Source organism: Kogia breviceps, chromosome 20, assembly GCF_026419965.1.
Source record: "Kogia breviceps isolate mKogBre1 chromosome 20, mKogBre1 haplotype 1, whole genome shotgun sequence".
NCBI classification, from domain to species: Eukaryota; Metazoa; Chordata; class Mammalia; order Artiodactyla; family Physeteridae; genus Kogia; species Kogia breviceps.
Window position 1 is genome coordinate 393,626 of NC_081329.1, and position 21,901 is coordinate 415,526.

General features: G+C 41.8%; 1 protein-coding gene across 20 annotated transcripts in view; it reads right to left on the bottom strand.

Annotated features, from left to right (window-relative positions):
• TENM3 (teneurin transmembrane protein 3) overlaps positions 1-21,901 on the bottom strand; it is a 1,278,657-nt gene that overhangs the window by 109,686 nt on the left and 1,147,070 nt on the right. For 19 of the 20 annotated variants that reach the window (XM_067022810.1, XM_067022809.1, XM_067022808.1 and 16 more), the window contains 6 exons: positions 18,407-18,621; positions 12,362-12,572; positions 11,821-11,922; positions 11,434-11,628; positions 10,151-10,351; positions 3,506-3,691 (listed from right to left, as the gene is read on the bottom strand). In XM_067022810.1, the coding sequence (XP_066878911.1) occupies positions 3,506-3,691; positions 10,151-10,351; positions 11,434-11,628; positions 11,821-11,922; positions 12,362-12,572; positions 18,407-18,621 (1,110 nt within the window). The remainder of the gene's footprint in view (positions 1-3,505; positions 3,692-10,150; positions 10,352-11,433; positions 11,629-11,820; positions 11,923-12,361; positions 12,573-18,406; positions 18,622-21,901) is intronic. The other variant, XM_067022801.1, reaches the window with a different exon arrangement.

Genomic DNA, 21,901 nt, shown 5'->3' on the forward strand with positions numbered 1-21,901 from the left:
GGCTGGTGCTTATTGGGTGTGGTTCAATCATGTAACTTCTCCTTATTAATGAAAAGGTCCAACAATCGTAAGTGGGTTTGGGGGAGGAAGGGAGAAATATTCATTTTAACCATAGTATTGCTACAAGTGGATTTCCCTTTTTTCATTTTTTTTATCTGTGTACATCACTAGTCAAAGTCTAACTCAAAAAACAAGAAGGACTTGAGACAACAAACCTGAGGACGAATATGCCAAATTTTCTGAATACGCGACTCATAAGGAGAGGAAAGTATAAACACGCTAATAAAAATATCAGGATGGATCCCTTCCGGGGTCATAAGGAGAGGAAAGTATAAACACGCTAATAAAAATATCAGGATGGATCCCTTCCCGGGTCATAAGGAGAGGAAAGTATAAACACGCTAATAAAAATATCAGGATGGATCCCTTCCGGTAGTTGGGTGCTCAGTGAATATTCTAAACTCGTAACCTATTTTACTCTCAAAATGCCTATGGTTTTATGAAAGCATGAACACTTTATGAAGACAGTAACATGACTAATGAAGAATCTTCTCTGCTTTCTATCGGAAACTTTTGTTTGCTTCTAACTGTTTAATTTCTCCTCCATCTCTCTTTCAATTAACCTCCCTGTTTGTATTCAATGAGATGGCACATAATATGGAGAAAGGAAAAAAATCTTGCTGATTTATGAGCATTCTTTCATAGAGTGAAAGCTCCTTTCAGCCAGATGCCCAACTGCTGAAATTGAGAGGAAATGCACAGAACAGTAACTCTCCTGAATGAGAAAACATACCGTAGTTTCCTGGGCTGTTTAATCAGTGGCTCACAAAGGCCTCCTTTTAAAGGACCCCTGAGATTTCACTGTGGACATACACGCAGGTAGGAAATAGACAGGGAAAGGCAACTGGATCTTTGCAGGCAAGAACTTGGAATAACTACTTCTGAGAGGACAAAAGAGCAAACAATGATTTAAAGGTTCTCTACATCTTTTAAACGGTTCACTTCAAAGATTTATTTTTAAATGACACAGGTCCTTTACTTCCACGCTGTGACTCATAAAGAGTATAAAAGCAACAAAATAAAATGAAACAATAGAAAACGGAATTACTAACAACCGCAGCAAGACACGTTAAATTATAATAAAAGGACCTGCTACAAACAAAAATCCCGTTTGTTCCCAGACAACTGGAAAGTTGTTCAAGAACAGCTCCTCCATGGGAAACTAACCATGTAATATTACCAAGGTCAATGAGGACACGCAGAGAATGATGTGTTTGGTGACTGCTGGTTGGCAAGTTACATCTGCTCGCAGATGACTTTATAGTACACCTCCTCGTCTTCCAAGCTATATATACAAGTGTGGGTTGTACTTCCCAGGCTACAAATAGTCAAGCATGTAACATTTTCCCTCTAGCCAGAATCAGTTCACTTAGGATGGGGGTGCTGGGGTCACGCACTGCGATGGCGTACGTTTAGAGGCGCGTTGTTCCTGCCCTGCCTCTGGGGTGCGTGCACCCTGGGACTGCAGCATGATGCCGTTTGGTCACAGGGATATGACACTGCCCTCTGCGTCTCCGCAGAAAATACGCAAATCGCGACTGCCAACCGTTTCCTGCCTTTGCTGCAGCAGCTCCCAGGCGCGGCCCACGCGAACACCAGGCAGTCACCGCCCTGCGGAGCCTCCGGCTAAGAGGAGAGGAGGGGAGAGCCACATCCGGGTCAGAGGCAGGGCCTGCGCACACGCCGCCGCAAGTGCCTTGCATGCGCTCGCCTGCTGTTTACCCCAGTAGGACTACAGGCTCCCCAGTTGTTGGCAGTAGCTCACCTTCAACAGGTGACACCGTAGGTATGTTTCACAGGTAAGAGTTAACATAAAGGCCTGATCTTCAGACGTCCGCAGGGCTGGCCCTTGGCCGCCATCTGGAAAGGTGGATGTTCCCTACACTGATGAGGTTATTTTGCGCACCTGCAGCACTAAACATCTGCTCTTCTTTGGAGAGTCTGGAATGTTGATGGCTGTGGCTGACAGAGGCTACCTCGTTGAGCAGCCCCAATAAAAATCTTTTAACTCTCGACCTCAAACGGGCGGAAACACTGCACATATGTTGCTGCATTTCCCTGCTGGAGAAAGGGGCATGGTTCTTGTGACCTCTCCTGGTGGGAGAGAAGGAGCCTGGAAAACCTGGACGTGGATTCCTGAAGACACCACCTGATGAGTCCTTCCCCTTCTGGAAACGTCTATAGCCCTGACCACAACTGTGCCGAGAGGGGCCTTCCAGCGATCACCACACGTCGGGGTGTGTGTGTGATAGTGGGACCCCTGAAACAGATGATCTGAAAAGAGCCGTCCTGGAAATTCTGCATGTACCATTTGTGACAGCTTATAAAATGTAAGTGATTTCAATTTTCCTGTGAAAAAAAGTCTTGGCTAACCAATGCGTTTTTTTTTTTTTTTTTTTAAAGTGAAGTACGTAAACGTAGAGATGCATCGGAAGAAGAAATACTTTATGATATCAAGACTCCACCAAGAGCTTTGTCAAATTTTACCCTACAGACATAAATGTGGAGGAACACCATTCCTCAAATTATGAGATTTTCGTAGGACTGTGCCATTTCTAATTCATAGTGGACATTTTCCATGAAGTGAGGTAACACTGTATTACTTACTTCTGTTGTATTTTCTTTAAATAGACGTTTTCATTTCAGTGACTCAAACGGTGAAAGCAAAGGCACTGAAGACCTTGAAAATATGGAACTAGTATGTATGTTCTGGGTGCTTTTGTATCCAAGCTAAATACCATTTATATACTAAGATTTTGATCTTAAACACCTATATGATTGTCTTATTTAACCAACAGATGTGCTAGAACATCATCGTGAAGTGTTAAGCATATAAATCTGTTGAGGAAAAACTAGATTGGTGTATTTTATTCTATTTTCTTCCTCATGGTGCTACAGGATAAAGTCATAAAACCTCCAACCTCCTTTCAGAGACTCAAAGAGACGGACAGGTGCTAAGATGTGTGTTCTGTAATCTACAGGAGCCCCAACGGCTGCATACTGGGAATCTCTTCTTTAAAGTAAATAATACTGCCGTTACACGGTGGCAGTATGGAACACGGCACAGGCACATTCAAGGAGAGCCCATCTGTAAGAAATCGGCCTTACGCGAGTCAGTCTCCGCGGCCGTCCCCCAGCACCACGCACAGAACGTTCTTACACTTATACTTGAGACAGCGGTTCTAAAAAGAACTGGGCCGCCCTTGGGACCCGAGACCCTTCTTTAGCGGTCACTCCTTCTGAAGACAGGAGAGGAAACGCTAACGCGGGGGGGGGGGGGAGCGCTTTCCCGAGGTGAGAAGCAGCCGCGGGGAAGCTCACAAGGCGCCCGCAGAGGAGGCGGGGCGGGGCGCACGCGGGGCGGGGCGGAGCGCACGCGGAGGGGGCGGGGCGCACGCGGAGGGGGCGGGGCGCACGCGGACGGGGCGGGGCGCGGCCGGCCTACCGATGGTGCAGTGCTCGCCGTTCCAGCCCTGGCTGCATTCACACTTGCCGTCCCTGCAGGTGCCGTGCTCGGCGCAGCGCGGGTGGCAGGCTCTCTGACTGCACGCTGGGCCCGTCCAGCCTTCTTCACAGCGGCAGGCGCCCCCCATGCAGACGCCGTGCGAGCCGCAGTCCGCGGAACAGATCTCTGGGGGGAGAAAAAGAGGAAGCCGGGCAGGAGAGGAGAGCCGCGGCGAGTGAGACGGGGAGCGAGGGAGAGGCGCTTCGTCTCAAACTCACGCGTGAACAAGGTGAAGAACGAAGTCGCTGAGCAACATACGAAAGCTTTTACCTAAGTAGATGGCAGCATCGAGGGCTAGGAGCGATAGACGTAGTTTGCTTTATTTGTTCCATTGTATATGCTGCCACGATTGGGCGTAAAATGCACATGATAGTTACGTTATAAACAAGTTTCTGTATTATATATGTGCTTACACACGCTACTAACAAAACACAACAAATGATTCATAAGGAGAGGAAACTATGTACGCACACATACCTGTTTCCAAGAGTATCTTTCGACAGCCAGGAACACAGGCACACATACATCAAACTGATATAAAATTTACGAAATAGTTCAGTGTCTGTATATGTCGAGTATCTAACAGGAGCTAGGTTTCACCCATAGAGCAAAAACTGAAAAGGGGTTATTTTTAATCTATGGTTTAAATTTTTAAAATATGCAGAAACTTCCACTGAAAAGAATCTTTTATTTTAAAAAAGGGTAAAAAAAAAAAAAAAAAAGAATCTACTTTAGTATGCACGTTAGCTTGCTCCTGACACAGAGACGTGCTGGTTCAATAAAAGCAGCTGTTGTTTTTCCTATTAAGTATATTTGTACTGTTGACAGAGAAAAGTTGCTAAGCAAAACAATGGTAGAAAACCGGTTTAATAATATACAGAACTGCCGGCTCTGGCATTTGCAAAGCAAGGATTTTCAATTCCTAGAATTACTGAAAAGGGCACAAGTGACCAAAGGACTTTACGAACGGTAACAACAGGTTAGGTTGTTAAAATAGAATTCAGGCGTCTGAAATAATTTTTTTCTTAAAAAACTTTCTTAGAAGCTTTATTTGACTAGGACCAGTTGAGAGACACAGACAGAACGTTGAGGGGTATTTTATTTTTCACTCTTCACATATAAAGTTAAATAAAATGAACTTTTTTCTCAAGATTGGAAGACTACTGTTTAGTTTTGGTTTTCTTTCAACAGTAAAAACCTGAGATCGTTTCTGACAAAGAAAACGACTACAGCTGAATTTAAAAATTAAGAAATAGTCACTGTTTATGTAGTCACCTGGTCACATGTTCCCCATTCATTGACCAAATAAAACATTTCTCAGACACTGGAATTCACAGGGCTGCAGACTTTTAGACACCACATCCAGGCTCAGTGAGAGTTGTAACACTTCTTATAAACAAGAGCCAAGACTATGAACTGGAGGAGAGTGGTATGTGGTTTTTTTCATGCCACATTTTCTATCTCCTTTGAATTAAATTTTTGATTAAAAGATCCAAGATGGTTTGATTAACTTCAGAGGAACAGAACGTCACCTCAGCTCCAGAAGAGCAAGGTTTCTTTCTGACGTTCCCTTTTTTATTCAATCGAATCAATTTTTCATTAGGGTGAAGGTGTTTCGCAGCGTTTAGCACACTTGCTTTGAGCAAGGTGCGTCAATCTTTATAATGAACTTATTAATTAGAGTTAATTTAATTGAAGTGGAATTGAAGGGCTAATTAATGGACAAACTGCTGCTGAAGAGAGAGGAAACCTCTGTTGCTCTCAAACCTATAAACTTTCTGATGGAAATAATTCATTTCTCCTCTTTCAGCAGCTTAACCAAATGTTTCTTCAGATGTAAAATCTACTCTCCTATTGAATTTAGATCTCTGAAGGTCATTTCCACAACAACAAAAGAGGCAGCTGGTAAAGTGTTTTGCTTTAGGAATCAATAGGTTAGAAATTCCAAATTCTACTGCAAGTAAACTTTTAAGTCACAAATGGAAATTAACAACGGTGTTTTTGTAAACTTGCAATGAGAATGTGCAGACAGATTGGAGGCACGTGAACCCAGATGTTTTCACAGGATGACTATATGCGTATTTGAGATCTTTAAGTAAGTTTTCTGTCTTTTGGCAGCTAATAGTAAAGCTTAATGAAGTTTTTTTCTGTGCTTAATTACTTTCTCCCAAAGAAGCATACTGTGTTCATTATTCAACTCTCTATGTTGAGAGTTTAGCATGTGTTAAGTGTGTATTTTGCATCAGGGATTTACAGATGAATAGGACGAAGACCCTCACTCATGATGTCTAAGTGGTCATTTTGTCCACAGGTAAGATTAGATTTTCAACTAGCAAAATAATTACGTCAGCATGAAAAAAATCAGTCTAAATATGTAAAACAGTGACATGTAATTTTGGCAACCGATTTAATCTTTCAATTAACATTTATATCCTTTTTTTTTTTTTTTTTTGCTATTTATAGCAATACCATTTTCTGAAGAAGACCAAATTAACTTTTGAGCTATTTAATACCAATTGCAAACCATCCTTTATAAAATAATTCTGGTAATGTATTAAGTAACTTTATACAAAACAAACAAGGGGCTATTTCATTATTCCTTGCCTACTTGGATAACTGGGGGAAACAAACTAGAATGACAAGATTTCAAACAAGTATTATTTTCTAGCGAGTATTATTATGCTTGTTGGATGGAGGTGTAAGAGGCCTGAATCAGGTAACTGTATACAAGTAATTATATCTATAAACTTTAATCGGATTTTTACATCTTTAATATAGAAGCTGGAAATGTAAATAAAAACTCAAAAGAAAGAGCTAAATGCCTATTTTGCTCTTGTAATTATATTTTTTAAGTGGAGGACAAAATGAGCTACTGTGTTATTTATTTACTTATTTATTTTTGGCTGCGTTGGGTCTTTGTTGGTGCGCGCGGGCATTCTCTAGTTGCAGAGAGGAGGGGCTGTTCTTTGTTGCGGTGCGCGGGCTTCTCATCACGGTGGCTTTTCTTGCTGCGGAGCACGGGCTCTAGGCGCATGGGCTTCAGTAGTTGTGGCTCGCGGGCTCTGGAGCGCAGGCTCAGCGGCCACGGCTCACGGGCCCAGCCGCTCCGCGGCACGTGGGATCTTCCCGGACCGGGGCCCGAACCCGTGTCCCCTGCATCGGACTCTCAACCACTGCGCCACCAGGGAAGCCCTGATTTCTTAAAACTCTTTGGTGAGACACTCAAGGCCCTCTGTAGTGCAGGGTCCAATTTGGGTTTTTACTTGTGTATCCTATACTCCTTGCCAGCTCTAACAGTCAAGCATTCGCAGTTTCTAACCACAGTCTCTGGTTTTCCAAGCTATCTGAATCAACTGGCATTTCTGTGAAGCAATATTAAGCAATTGTAAACCCTGGTTGCCTGCACCAATGTATGGCCACAAGAGGAGGGAAAGGAGGGACGGACGAAAGAGAAAAGGGGAAGGGAGGAGAGGGCACGAGAGAGGGGGAGAAAAGAAAGAAGGAAAAAGAAACGTGAGAGGGAGGGAGCAGGAAGAAAACTCATAAACTCTTTCCTTAACTAGGATATCTACGTATGGGTCCGGCAGAAGTTTTCCATCAGTAGCACAAATTAGCCTATATAAGACTTTCTTTACTTTGGGCTTCCGAGATTCAATATGTAATAGGTGAAGAGCGGCCCATGAATCTTTCATGCCGATATATTTTTTTTTTTTTTTGCGGTACGCGGGCCTCTCGCCGTTGTGGCCTCTCCCGTTGCGGAGCACAGGCTCCGGACGCGCAGGCTCAGCGGCCACGGCTCACGGGCCCAGCAGCTCCGCGGCACGTGGGATCTTCCCGGACCGGGGCTCGAACCCGCGTCCCCCGCATCGGCAGGCGGACTCTCAACCACTGCGCCACCAGGGAAGCCCTCATGCCGATATTGACTCATAAGGCAGCAAACCTGTTACCTTAGTTCCTCAAAATGCCAAGAAAGAGTGATTTGTAAAAACTATGAGTCTTTTTTTCCTCCCTTAAAATAAGCATGTTAATTAGCTACTAGCAAGATTTCCTTTAGGTTTATGCCATTAGGTTAATAGATGATGTCATTTTCATTTCATAAATTTCACATTTGGGGAACCATATCCCATCAATACTTTTATGTGGAAGCGCCTCTGAAGTGAGGAGGAATTAAGGACGATGAGCTACAATTAGCCTTTAGAACTTGAGCCCCGTACCTATTACCAGTGCCACCACCACGCCTTCTATTAAAGACTGACACTTACGGAGTACTTACTCTGCGTAAAGCCCTATTATAAGTGCTTTTCACATACTAACTCATTGACTCCTTACAACAATTGTATATAAGGCAGCACTATTATTATTCCCATTTTACAGATAAACTGAGGCACAGAAGTTACATAACTTGTCCAACATCACACAGCTAGGAAATAGCCGGTCCTAGATCTGAACCCAGGCAGGTCAGCTGCAGAATCCCTGTTTCTTAACCACTTACTGTCAAACAACAGGTGTTCAGAGGGCAACAGGCGTGGGCAGGGTTAAGAGTAGACAGATTCCTTCGCTGAAGCCAAGGCTTCTGCACGATATTTCTATTTACCTGACACTGCTCATAAAATCTGTCCTTCTTCTCCCCCCACTTTCTGTTTATCCTCTTCCTTCTCTTGTCCTCATTCATCCTCCTCTTCTTTTCCTGCTTTCTAATTAATTTTTGCTCAGTTGGTGCAAACAGAAGCCGTCACCTCCTCTACCTGTCACTCGCCTCCGGCTGTGCCGCGCCTGCGCCCTGCCGACTCGGTGACTCTCACCTCTTCCCAACTTTCGCCTCTTTCAGAGCCATGAACGTCAACCCCAATCTCCCTTGCCTCAGACGTTCAGCTCTTCTCACCCTATTTTATGTTCTGTTTTTTCAGCAAGTCCGGTCTGTTTTGCCTTGAAACGTCCCTCGGCTTATCCTTTTCATCTCCACTAACTCCAAGGGACTGTGCCTTCATCCCTTCGCCTTTGTGGGAAGGCTCTCCACGGTGGCTTCTAGCCCTCAGGTCTCACTGATCTCCCTGGCGTCTGACCCAGGGGATAGTTCTGGAACACTGTCCTCGTCGTATCGGGCATAATTACTGTTCGTGAATTCTCCATTGTCTAAACCATCGTTCCTGAGCCGTGTTCCTCATAATTGGGCCCAACTCAGTGTTACCTCCACATACTTTGTCGCCTGTATATAACGATATTCCCACAGTTGTGTCTTTGGTCATGGCAGCAGCAGCGGTAGTGGTAGTAAAGGTGGTGGCGGCTGTATTTAGAATTTATTATGGGCTAAGCATCGTACTGAGTATTTACGTCACATGCATCAATTCAAGCAGTTCCCGCAGCAGCACCTCTGGAAAGAATGTCTTATGATTAAATCCATTTTATAGACGAGCAAACTGAAGCGTACAGTAATTTCCCGAGAGGGTCTACAGGCGCCAAGTAGTACAGATTGAGTAGGAACCCAAACATCAGATTTCAGAATCCATGCTCTTAAGTACTCTCTAATACTGTTCCCCTAGGAAAAAATATTCCCTCAACCTCCACACTCACTGCAATCTTTAAAAGGAGGCAAGAAATGTTAAAAATCTCCTTGAAAACTTGCAGTAGGCATCAGGGCAGGATCTAAATATTGACTGAATTTAGCACATTAGTCCGTGTAATACTCAATAGAATATCATACTGGGATACACTGGTTTCTAAGTAAGTCATGTGTGTTTATCTCATCTCCACAACTCAACTGTAATCTTCTAGACTAGAACAGCATCTTTTCAAACTGTATGACTAACGAGTGGGTCATGGAATTAATTTAAGGGTTGCAACCGGCATTAAAAAAAAGTAGAATAGACTTGGGAGAAACTGTCAGCGTGTATCCCTTTCTAAAGCTTTTGTTTCAGTGATGTGAGTATATGCACATATATGTATATGAGGTCACAATGTAAACCGGTATTTAAGACCACAGGTTATTTAGGTCATGGTCAAAAACTTGAAAGCCAGTATTCCACAGGGCGGGAATGACTGATGCTCTTTTACCCCTAGCGTCTGTCACAAAGCCACGCACAGAGCTCGTGCTCAGAAACAACGTGACTGACTGAATAAAATTACTACCTGTCATTTCTATTATACTCATACAGTTACAATTAAAAACTCAGTGTTGAGCCATTATGTACACCATATCTACATATGTTTACTCTTTATTGTGATAATATTAAGTCTTCTGTTGTCACATAATTTTTTAATTGAAGCTTCTCTGTTTATGAGATAATGTGCTTAAATCTCCAAGCTGTACACAGGCCTTCAGAGTTAAGAAGAAAGAGAGCTTTACACAAGTGAAAGATTATTCTTTACATTAATACTAAAGGAGAAATTTAATGACAAGTTGACTAAGCCTGTTTCTTTCCATGTTATAAGATAACAAATTTCGTTACTTTTAATATTTATTTCTATAAATGTTCACTTTCATAAAATCTATATTACGTATAATAAGTGTGTTTTAAAAATTAAAATGTCGTAACCTTCGGCTAAACACTATGAAGCGCTCAACCGTATGGCATGTATGAACCTCACCATTGGAGCAGTCCGGGCCCGTCCAGTTAGGGTCACAAGTGCAGGAGCCACTTTCTTGAAGATATGTTCCGTGACCAGAGCACTGGTCTGGGCACATGGTCTTGAGTATTTCGCAGCTGTTACCACCCCATCCTGGATGGCAGTGACATTCCCCATGGATACACACACCATGATTAGAACATCCAGGGTCTAGACAATCAGCTAGTGGAGAGAAAAGAGGACAAATTTACGGCCAAATCTCGAAGATATACACAAGTACATATGGAACAAAGAACGACACCCCAACCTAATTTACCTGAACACTTTGGATACTCAAGAGTTTACCCACCGTTTATTTGCAAGAACTTGTTTCTGAAAAATTCAGAGAATTTATACAATAAAGCATTAAGAATCATGCTATTTAGGTAATTGAGACTCTTGCAAGGATTTGTAATTCTAGTGAATTACACACTTCTGCTCTGGAGATTTCAGGCGATTGCTTTCCGTTCTGCCTAATCAGACAGTACTAAGTATTGGCTTCTCTATAACAAAATCTGAATCAGCTGACCTAATCCATAACCACTGAATGCTGACAGCTGTATGGGACCCTCAAATGTTTGAGAAATAAATGAGGTGCAGACTCTCCATCTCTCTTAATTCACTTTAATGCGCTTTAGATGACGAGATTTAATTTAGCAATTTGACTCAATAAAACTTTACACTTGTAGGTTCAATGGCCTGAAAATTTAATTCCAGAGACTTAATTGCATCACTTTGTGTGTAGAGATCAATAAAATCCATTTGACTGAAGAACGGAAATGGTGCTTTTCTGCTTTTTGAAAAAAACAGTTCAACTGCACTTTACAGTACAGCATCTTGACTATCAACATTATATACCGTTATGGCACAAACCCATGATGTATTTTTCTCCACCAGTATACTATGTTCAATATTCTGTCTTTCTAGAGATGCCAAAATGCTAGATTTAGAAGCTGGCATCAAGGTGAAAAACTGCAAAAAAAAAAAAAGAATTCAACGGTTCACCATTGATTCTAAGACAAAAATGTTTGTGTACTTTCTCAGAGTAAAAAAAAAAAAAAATTATTCACGCAATTGAGAGACAGCTAAGGACTCCTCGGTATTTTTTTTTTAATTAGGTAAAATGTTCATGAAGCAATGCAAAATCAAAATTACTTTCAGAAGGAGGCATATAGAAAGATTCATCTGCCAAACTAAGGGTTAGACATATAAGCTGTTTCTTTATGAAGCTGTAACGACAGACCTGCAAGGGTTGACATGTTTACCTTCTTCACAGTTCTCTCCTTTGTATCCGGAGTTGCAAGCACAAGAGCCCACGATACAAATCCCACGACCCCCGCACTGCGGGTCGATACACTGCGTATTTGGTACATCACATTCGGTGCCCTTCCAGCCACTGAAACAGAGGCAGCGGCCCTTGGAGTACTGGCCGTTGCCGCTACACAGCACTGGACACGCTGCTGTGAAATAACACACGACAGACGCATTAACAGCCACGTTGCCCATCGAGATTCTCCATGAACGGCACATCGCTGGAACAAGCAATATGCCATTTCTCCCCCCCTTCCTTTCCCGTCTTGAGAGCTTTCTCAATTGCTCGCGTTTCGACAGCTTATTTATATTGGCTTAAGAAAAGAATCGAACTCGCATACCTCTTGAACAATCCGGACCTAGAAATCCTGGAAAACAATGGCAAGTTCCAGAAACACACTCTCCATTTCCATGGCAATTTCGGGGGCATTCCACCACAGACTCTGAAGAAAAGAAAAAGCAGCAAAATCCTTGCTGTGCAGCCTGCCTCCTGTGCAGGCTAAACTGTGTCACTGCGATCATTTTCGCTACATCTTGAAGGAAGCGTGGGTGCCTTGCTCCATAGCCCCCCACAAGTATTCATTCATACCAGATTATTCGAATAGCAAAGCAAAGCACTGACATTTCAAATGCAGACGTTTTAAAGCGTTTTCGTGATGCACCGTCCTCCTCCAAGCTACTTCCAAATGATACTGTCTTCCAGTGCTTCGTGGTTTGTCACACAGTCATAAACAAACAATTTACAAAATATTTCTCACTTTTACCCCGGCTTAAACATCCTAGGGGTAGGGGTCACTCAAACTGGGGAAGACAATTGAATTTCTAGGCAACACCGTGTTGAGGCCGGAAGCGCGGAAGGGATGCTTCGAAGACAGTTCTTACCTATCACAATGGTATTGAAGGACACCTGCTCTGCACTTTTCCCATCATTATAAAAAGCCAGATGCCAGATGCCAGAATCCAGGTACTGAATGAAGCCGGCCTCGTGGAGGCTGACGGACCTCGCCTGTCGCCCGGCTCTCTCGGACTCAAGCAGGTTCCGCTGCTCTCGTGCTATCAGCCTGCTGCCATCCAGCAGTTCCACAAAGTCGTACTGGGAATATGAGGACAGGGAGAACTGTTTAGTAGCCGGACACGGTCCGGTTGTGGCTGCTCCTCTCTTTCCTTTCCGAACTTTTCTCCTTTGCTCTAATACACACGATGGTAGAAGAGAGTCCCTGATAGACAGGTCTTCTAGGCACTGCATTTACAGGGGTGATGGAGATCACCCACTGCACACCAAATACCACTACTGAATTTCAACATCACGGACCCTTTCTTCCCTTGATGCGCAATACGGTCTCCAAACTTATTTAATTCTTCTGACTGATAAAAGGTTTGTGAGTTTACAGAACAGACTGGTGGTGGCCTAGAGGGGGAGGGGGGTTGGGGGAGGGATAGACTGGGAGTTTGGGGTCAGCAGGTGCAAACTATTATATACAGGATGGATCAACAACAAGGTCCTGCTGTGGAGCTATATTCAGTATCCTGTAATAAACCGTAAGGGAAACGAATATGAAAAAGAATATATATGTATAACTTTTTTTTTTTTTTTTTTTTTTTTTTTTTGGTGGTACGCGGGCCTCTCACCGCCGTGGCCTCTCCCGTTGCGGAGCACAGGCTCCGGACGCGCAGGCTCAGCGGCCACGGCTCACGGGCTCAGCCGCTCCACGGCACGTGGGATCCTCCCGGACCGGGGCGCGAACCCGTGTCCCCTGCATTGGTAGGCGGACTCTCAACCACTGCGCCACCAGGGAAGCCCTATATGTATAACTTTGATGTACAGCAGAAATGAACACAACATTGTCAAGCAACTATACTTCAATAAAATTATGAAAAGGATTTTGTTTACGTTTGTGAGTTTAGTCAGTTTGAGGACACAACCATAAACCTATACTATCGCAGAGCCAGCAGCTCTATTTCAGTCAGACAATTAGATGATCTCATAAGATCTTCTCCTCTTTAATACTCAAGTAGGAACCACTGCTACTGAATACTTACTCTGTGCCAGGGTTATTTTTAATCCTCCTAGCAACACTTCTAGGAAGGCATTAATGCTCACTCTTCAAAGATGCAGGAATCTGAAGCTGGAGAAGCTCGAGCAGGGTCAGCTACCTGGTCAGCGGTGCGGGCGGTACGTGAACCCCAGTGCGCTTTGCTCCGAAGCGCGGGCTGTTCCCGTTACCCCGCTCCACCCCTCTCTGTGACCCTGATGTAACCATCCCGAGCGCCATGGGGAAGGCCATGGATTTTGACTTAGTTGCGGTGACATCAAAAACATATAACAAGATGCCTTTACATCTTTGATCAAAAGTCTGAAAAACTAAACAGTGTTGGAATTCTGAAGGGACGGCTGGCCCAACTATGATCATGAAGCCAATCATCATTAAACTTAATTTTTGTTTAATCAAGATTAATCATGAACATTGGGTAGCTGGAAGAATGTAACTGGAGAATTTGAAAATAATTTTAAAAAATATGGGGACTTCCCTGGTGGCGCAGTGGTTAAGAATCTGCCTGCCGATGCAGGGGACACGGGTTTGATCCCTGGTCCAGGAAGATCCCACGTGCCGCGGAGCAACTAAGCCCGTGCGCCACACCTACTGAGCCTGCGAGCCGCAACCACTGAGCCTGCGCGCCTAGAGCCCGTGCTCCGCAACAAGAGAAGCCACCGCAATGAGAAGCCCGCGCACCGCAACGAAGAGTAGCCCCCGCTCGCCACAACTAGAGAAAGCCCGCGCGCAGCAACGAAGACCCAACACAGCCATAAATAAATAGATAAATAAATAAATAAGAAAAAAAATGGAACGTGACTGGTAACAGTGGGGTAAAATTTTGTAGCCAGAGATAATTCAGTGAATTTGGAAGACACTGCAAACACTTTCCAACACAGTTTCAGTAAACTTGTTAGACAATAGTTTCTTAAAAGTAGAATCACTCAGTGTCTATAGACTCTTACTCAGTTTCATTTTATTCCTGAGGTATGTATTTATGGTGAAAAGTACACTACAGCACTATAAATATAAATCATTAATGCTAAAGCACTACACATGTGAATCATCAATATTCTACTTTCTGATAGATTGCTTAAATGGAATTTCATCAGACATCTATTTAAGGAAAGGTTATTTATAATGAATCCCTTAATACAATCAAATTGAAGAAAAAATCAGTTGTTGGGATTCTAAGAATCACAGTTAAATACATTGCCACTGTAAACAGACCTCTTACTGTTACTATTGGACATAATTTAGAATATCGAATTCAGCTTCCGACATACTAAATTTTAAATTTAAATTTAAAAGCATTTTTTGTTATTGTTTGGTGTAGTCAAACTGCATTATAACGTCATTTGGCTGTGAGAAATATACAAAAAAGCCACGACGTGATTAGCATTCAAACACTTTTTTTCATTTACATCTTATGAGGATGCAAATAATGACTGGTGTGGGTATCTGAACTGCAAAATTTCACTGGGATTCTGTTCCGAAATTATCAGAGGAAATTCATTCAGCACGTTTCAAAGGTGCCTCTGCCTCAAATGAGCCATTCATTTTCTCATCAGATTTAAATACTTGCATTAGCATGGCAAAAAGACCAGAAAAAGTTTCTTTTTATGGTCCCATTGCACATAAACTTTTTTCCCCTAACATAAACACAGTAACTGAAAAAGTGGATGGGAGGAAATTTTGAATTTTAATAGGTCTCTCAAGCCCTATTAATTGTCACCTTTATCATAGGGATCATTGTTTGTCATCACAGTGTGAACAGTAAGGTGAGGCTGGGTGGTGGGGGGTAGCTGATGGTTGTTGAGTACCTACCCAGTTCGAGGCCCCTCGGGGTGGGGGGGCATTGCACACACAACTTCAGGAGGGCGCTCAGATACCTAAAGACACGTCCCCTATCGCACCCTGAAGCTATCTCCACGAAAAGGAAACACACTGTGGAGTAGAAATTTAATAACCTTTGTTCTCAGGGTGTAAAGTAATCACTACGGGCAAATCTGAGAGTTTTGCTCTGTAATACCTATTCATAAGATTCCTCGGGATTTTTTTGCGCAGCACGTCTTAGAATCTTATGCTATTTTTAGGACAAGATTCAGTCTCACGACTTTGGAGGAGCAATCATGCGACAAAGCTTACACCTGATAAAGGTACCTTGGTGGTTCGTTTCTGAACAGATTTTCCATATTCTTAACTCATTTCAGTTATTAAAATGATGAGAACGCAGAATCTATGAATACCTAACTGCGCTCTTAAATCAACTCTTTGGTGATGGTAGAGTCTTGCTGTAAATCATTGACATAGAGGAGGGAGTGATTTTAAAGATCACCTGATGCAACGCCTTCATTTTACAGACAGACACTGAGTCACAAGTTAGTTAGAGTCGTGCAAGGTCTCAAGGTCAGAAAGCGGCAGGGGTGTGTGCTCGAGAAGCCAGCTTTCTGACTCCCATTCTAAACTAGCCTTCATGCAGATGCACGTAAAGGATACCGTACACTATTAACTGTTATTCACTATTAACAAGTTAACGGCGTTAACTTGCTTCCTTAGGCTTCTAACTGCCCAGGAGAATGAACTGAGCATCAGGGAGAAGAAAGTCAATTGATTCCTTGGTAACAATCGTATGGACAGTTTGACAAAGGGTCACAAAAACTTTCAAAACTCAAGTGATCATTCTGAATGGTTGGCCCATTTTAATTATTTCCGGTTGATTGATTTAACGTTCCCCAGAAACAGAGAAATGTTCAACTTGGGCTGTTTTATAGCATATTTCATGTTTAAGCACTGAGCTCAGAAGCAGTTGTCTGCTCTGCAGACGCTGAATACACCGCAGGAAGGAGCTCTAATAACTGTGCAGCTTAAGAAAATGCACAACCTACTTAAACACATACATTGTGGGAGAAAAGAAAAGTGGACATCACGGATATTGTGTTTAAATACCAGAAGAATTAAAAGAAAACCTGAAACTAACACCTTTTATTCCCTAGTCTTATATGGTATATATAACCTCCAATAAGTCAACCCGAAATCTTTATTTTTTTTTTTTATTTATTTATTTTTTTTTTTTTTTGCGGTATGCGGGCCTCTCACTGTTGTGGCCTCTCCCGTTGCGGAGCACAGGCTCCGGACACGCAGGCCTAGCGGCCATGGCTCACGGGCTTAGTTGCTCCGCGGCATGTGGGATCTTCCCGGACCAGGGCACGAACCCGTGTCTCCTGCATCGGCAGGCGGATTCTCAACCACTGCGCCACCAGGGAAGCCCAACCCGAAATCTTTAAATAAACCTTTAAAGTGCCCAATGCATTAGAGAATTTTTTCTGAAATTAATTTTTGGAATTTATAGGTTACAAGCTCGCTATTGTACTTAGTTTAGAGGTATGTTTCTTGAGTTATACAAAAATAATTTAATCATGTATGTGATTCCAATGGAAAAAAATTTTTTTTTTTCCTATTTCGCTGGACTACTGCTCTCTAAATGCAATCTATCTGCTAGAACTAAAGTCAGAAAGGGCCACTCTTCCCCTTAAGAAAATCTGGTTATTGCATCTTAGTCAGTGTCACCTATAACGTGAACTAGAGTCCAATGCATTTGTCATCTAAAACTTAAAATTGGACCCCCGTACACAATAAGAGGAATTTGACATGTAAACATTAAAGGAATTACTTTAACAACGTAGATATGAAAAACGTTAAATCAGAAAAATGAATACACCAAAGCGTGACATGCAAAACATTTACAGCTATATAATTTATATATGTATATGAAACCTTCCCTGACATTAGAGAGAGCATGTTCAAATTTTCTTACTCATCTTTTTTTAAAGATATTATTTTTATTAGTATAGGGATCAATTTTTCTTTATAATTTATATTCTGAGGTTACAGAAGAAGCATTTCTCACAAAATTACATAATATAAAGCATACATGAAAATCCTCTGGTCCTCATTTGATAAACCCAATTAAAGTCGGCATGAAATTCTATGAGGAAATAAACTGATTTTCAAGCATAACTTGAAGCTCATCTAATTGTCAATTTTAATTAACCATCTATTACATTTTTTGGAATTCCTGTTTTTGGGAAAAGTCTGGGCTCCAGTTTTGTGGTAGGTAATTTAAATAATTTCTCTTAGACATAATGGGACCTCTTTAAACCACAATTTCCAATTTATACACGGTGAGCCAATATTAGATTATGAAAAATCTGTGGGATTATCGATCTGTGACAGTAGTGAGGTGATTTTCATGAAAGCAAAGTGACTTTAAAGTTCTTTGAATCTACGATATAGGGGTATTTGAATTGTTTTAAGTAATGTGATCATCCTTGGTGACCTATGAAAGCTCTTTTATCTCCGTATTCAGTGTTCATCATATGTAGACTAGGAATCATGGCTTGAGTTGATAAAGTTTATATCGTCATATTTCTGTGTATGTTCCCATAATTTCTTTACAGAGAGTAAATCTGACATAAAGTAAAAAGTATATAATATATTTTCAACAGAATGAATACATGTCTGAGATGAAAATGTCACGCATCTATTACATGAAAGGAGTGTGATCTCTGGAAATGATCACAGAATCCTTCTAAAACACTTGGAAAATCTATGGTGTTCTACTGCGTACTCAGATGATGTTCAGTATTCTCAGGTTACTCACAAATTCTGTACATTTTAATCAATCAATAATGATTAAAGCCAGTCAGCACGAAAATGCTGTTCTTCCTACTAATTCAAAAGTCTCAAGATAAGTGTCACCTATATTCAAATTCTTTTCACTGTAGAAGATCAACACAAAAGTGGTCAAACAGTTCAACAGCTGAACTTAAGAAACAGAATGACTTTAAAAATGTAAACGAGCAGTTTTCATTGTATTAGAAACAGAGCCTACCTGAGTATGGGAAGGTGGTAAGCCTTTTCGGCCATATACTCCAATCAATGCATCTTTCTGAAGAGAGATATTGAATTTAAGAAACTGTGGCTGATCAATAAAGAGCTGTGATCTCCAGAAGATCCCGGGAGGAACCTCTTGAATTGCTCTTCGGCCAATATCAAGTTCTCCGGAATCTATGGTGTTATTTTCTTGTGCAAATCCACCCAATTTTCCTGAATGTAAGAGATCCATTGAAAAAGAACAAAAAATTAAAAAGAAACAAAGCCAAAAAACAAAACAGCTTTCTGACTTTCAAAAACTTCTTTTTACTTAAATGCTCAGAAATTTCATTTTCTTCTGATAAATGAAATGCTCTTATTTATTTCTAATTTTCCCTTTAAAAGGTTTTTCTTTGTTAGATATTGTTCAACCAACTCTGACTGAGCACATCCTTTAAGATTTAAAGCACACCCCTTAAGATATCAATCCCTTTACTTCCTCCCAAGGTGTGCCTATTACCGCAACTGTTTTCACACCTACAGTCTTTCTTGATCGCTTGAAACGTAATTATCTTACAAATTTTACGTGTTGTTATTTCTTGGGAGAGATTAAGTCTGGTATTTACCAGTCATTCTAAACACACCATAACCCTGCGAAGTGTAAATTAAGGCAGAATGGATTATGGAGATTTCCAAATCAATCCTTAAGCAAACAACAAAAACAGTCAATGGCACAGATTCATGTAGTTCCCTCCAAACTATATAGTAGAATGAATGAAAATTCAGATGCCTGAAGGGCGGTTGAGAGGGGGCAGGGGGCACATTATGAGGCGAAGGGAAGGAGGAGGGGTAAGTTTAGATTCTCACCAAGTTTTTAACGTAGGCTGCCGCACCCTTTCCTCTCTCTTTTGATTTGTACCTCAACAGTCACCTTCAGCCTTCCGTGCACGTGTCTTAGCCCCCTCTCAACGACTTTCAATGTGTTGAGAACAAACAGCCTCCACTCCCTGGCTCTCTGACCCCTCTTAGAGACCTTCTCCTTCCCAGTCTTAGGAAACAGACCCAAGGATCCTCTGTTTTGGTCCGTCTCCGCCTCCTTCCCTCTTCGTTAAGGTTCCTCCCCTCATTCTGAGGGGGTTAGTGGTAGAGAAGGTTTTACAATTTGCCTTCAATGGACACAAAACCACATGGTGTCTCGTTCCATGGAAAGGGTCCCTGAACGCAGAGGAAGAGAACGGAAGTGCGCAGATTATCCTCTCTCAAGTCAATCTTTTTGAAGGTCACAAAGCTGACTTACTATTGAATTTGTCTTTTTAAGAACACTGATCTGAATATTAATTCAGATATTACATAATGTTATAAAATATTATACAACACCGGATAAGTTGTGAATTCAAAATTTAGATGACTTCATTTCAAGTTGGAGAGTTGTGAACTATTTCATTTTAATGACAGAGGAGAGTCTTCTATCTATGAAGAATTATTAATTTAACACTGAGTTCATTTTTGAGTGTTTACTGGGGACACAGAATTGTGGGTATCAAGAAGAAATATAAATTAGAGAATAGAATCTTAGAGATTAGTCTGGCTTTGATGGCTTCTGCCATCAAGCAACTAGTTACCTGGCTGGGAAGAGAACACCTAAAAACTAATAACTTAAATGACCATCTAAAGCAACACATGGTTAAAGTTCAGAGCAAAGTGATATCACTGAAGGCTGGAGGTGGAAAGATTTCACGGACGGGCTAAGTTCTGAGCTAAACTTTGTAGGACAAGTAGGCTAAGGTTTCTGAGTTGGGGTGAATATCATAATTAAAAACGTGGCAATGGAACCGAACGTGTGTTAGGGTGACGGTGAGCAGAGACATCCATTTGGCTAGAAAAGAAGTTAAGAAAAAGGCAGGAGTCAGGTAAACCTGGGGCCGAATCCCGACGCCGTCAATAACTAGCTGTGTGACCTGAAGGCATATAGTAAACATCTGATTCTAAACCTCATCTGTAAGATGCGGCTCGTAATAACGCAATCACGGGGCTACTACAAGGGTTACATGAGGTATTCGATATAAAGCACTTGGCTCTCAGTAGGTATTAAATGAATGGAAGGCATTCACGGGTTTGTCACGGAAACAATGAAAGATAAGATTGGAAAAGGAAAAATGATATGAGATGGTGGAGGCCCCTGAATACCAGGTTAAAGAATTTGGTCTTTATAATTCATGTTCCTGAATTTTTGTATTTTCAACTCTGTCAAAGAGCATTATTCCACCCCTTTTCTTGAAGGTAGGTATATATGTATATACATAAATATATATACGCATTGTGTTACTATGCATATAATTTATGGCATGTTTTTAAAATAGGTACTTGAAATAGATTTAACATGGGTTAATTATACTTCAATGCCACAGAGGCACTTATTTGTTCATATGTTTTGTGTGTGCGCGCGCGTGCGTGTCATCAGGATAAACAGAATTCAGGATTAGTAAGAGGGCTTCCCTGGTGGCGCAGTGGTTAAGGATCCGCCTGTCCATGCAGGTGACACGGGTTCAAGCCCTGGTCCGGGAGGATCCCACGTGCCGCGGAGCAGCTAAGTCCATGCGCCACAGCTACCGAAGCCCGCGCGCCTAGAGCCCGTGCTCCGCAACAAGAGAAGCCACCGCAATGAGAAGCCCGTGCACCGCAACGAAGAGCAGCCCCCGCTCGCCGCAACTAGAGAAAGCCCGCACGCAGCAACCGACACCCAACGCAGCCAAAAAAAAAAAAAAAAAAAAAAAAGATTAGTAAGGAACAGATGTTTATGGTAGCTATCCAGTTTATGGCCGTTAGGGTCTAGAGTAATTCACAGCAAATCACATGTATGGATAAGTGTGAAGTTTGAGGGAGAGTGTGTTGTTAGTAAGTGTTGGGACTCTTTTCTATCTGGACGACTGCGTCCCGCAATGACATATGACCGTCAGGTGCAGAGGACAGCTGCAGCTAAACAGAGACCCATTAAAGGTTCGGATCAGGCAAAAGGTGACACAAAATCACTGTCTCAAGCGCATTAAAGTGCAGGAGTGTGGGAAGCCCAGAAGTGGAGAGATGAGTTAGGATACAGTTGCAATAGCCTAGGTAGGAGGCAGGAGGGGCTGTACAAGAAGCTTAAGAAAAAGTCATGATTTACAGTTTCACTCGCTTTCTTTTTTCCTGACGTCTAGAATCACGGCCGTTAACAGTCCTTTACCTACCAGGTCTATCTTCGTTGAACTAATTTACTAATACAAAATGCTCTTGAAAATAAAAGTTCAAAATTGGGTTATAGTATCATTGTAATTTTTCATGTATCAACTCACAGACTATAAATCATGCATCATTCATTGAAATTTAAAATATGTATCTTATGATACTAATAAATATTCATTTTAGCAAAATTAGAATATATAAATAAAAGATAAAAAATATAACCCTATACCCAGAGATTACTTTTGCTTGCTATCTAAGCAAGTATCTTTCTTGATTAACAGGAATTTTAAAA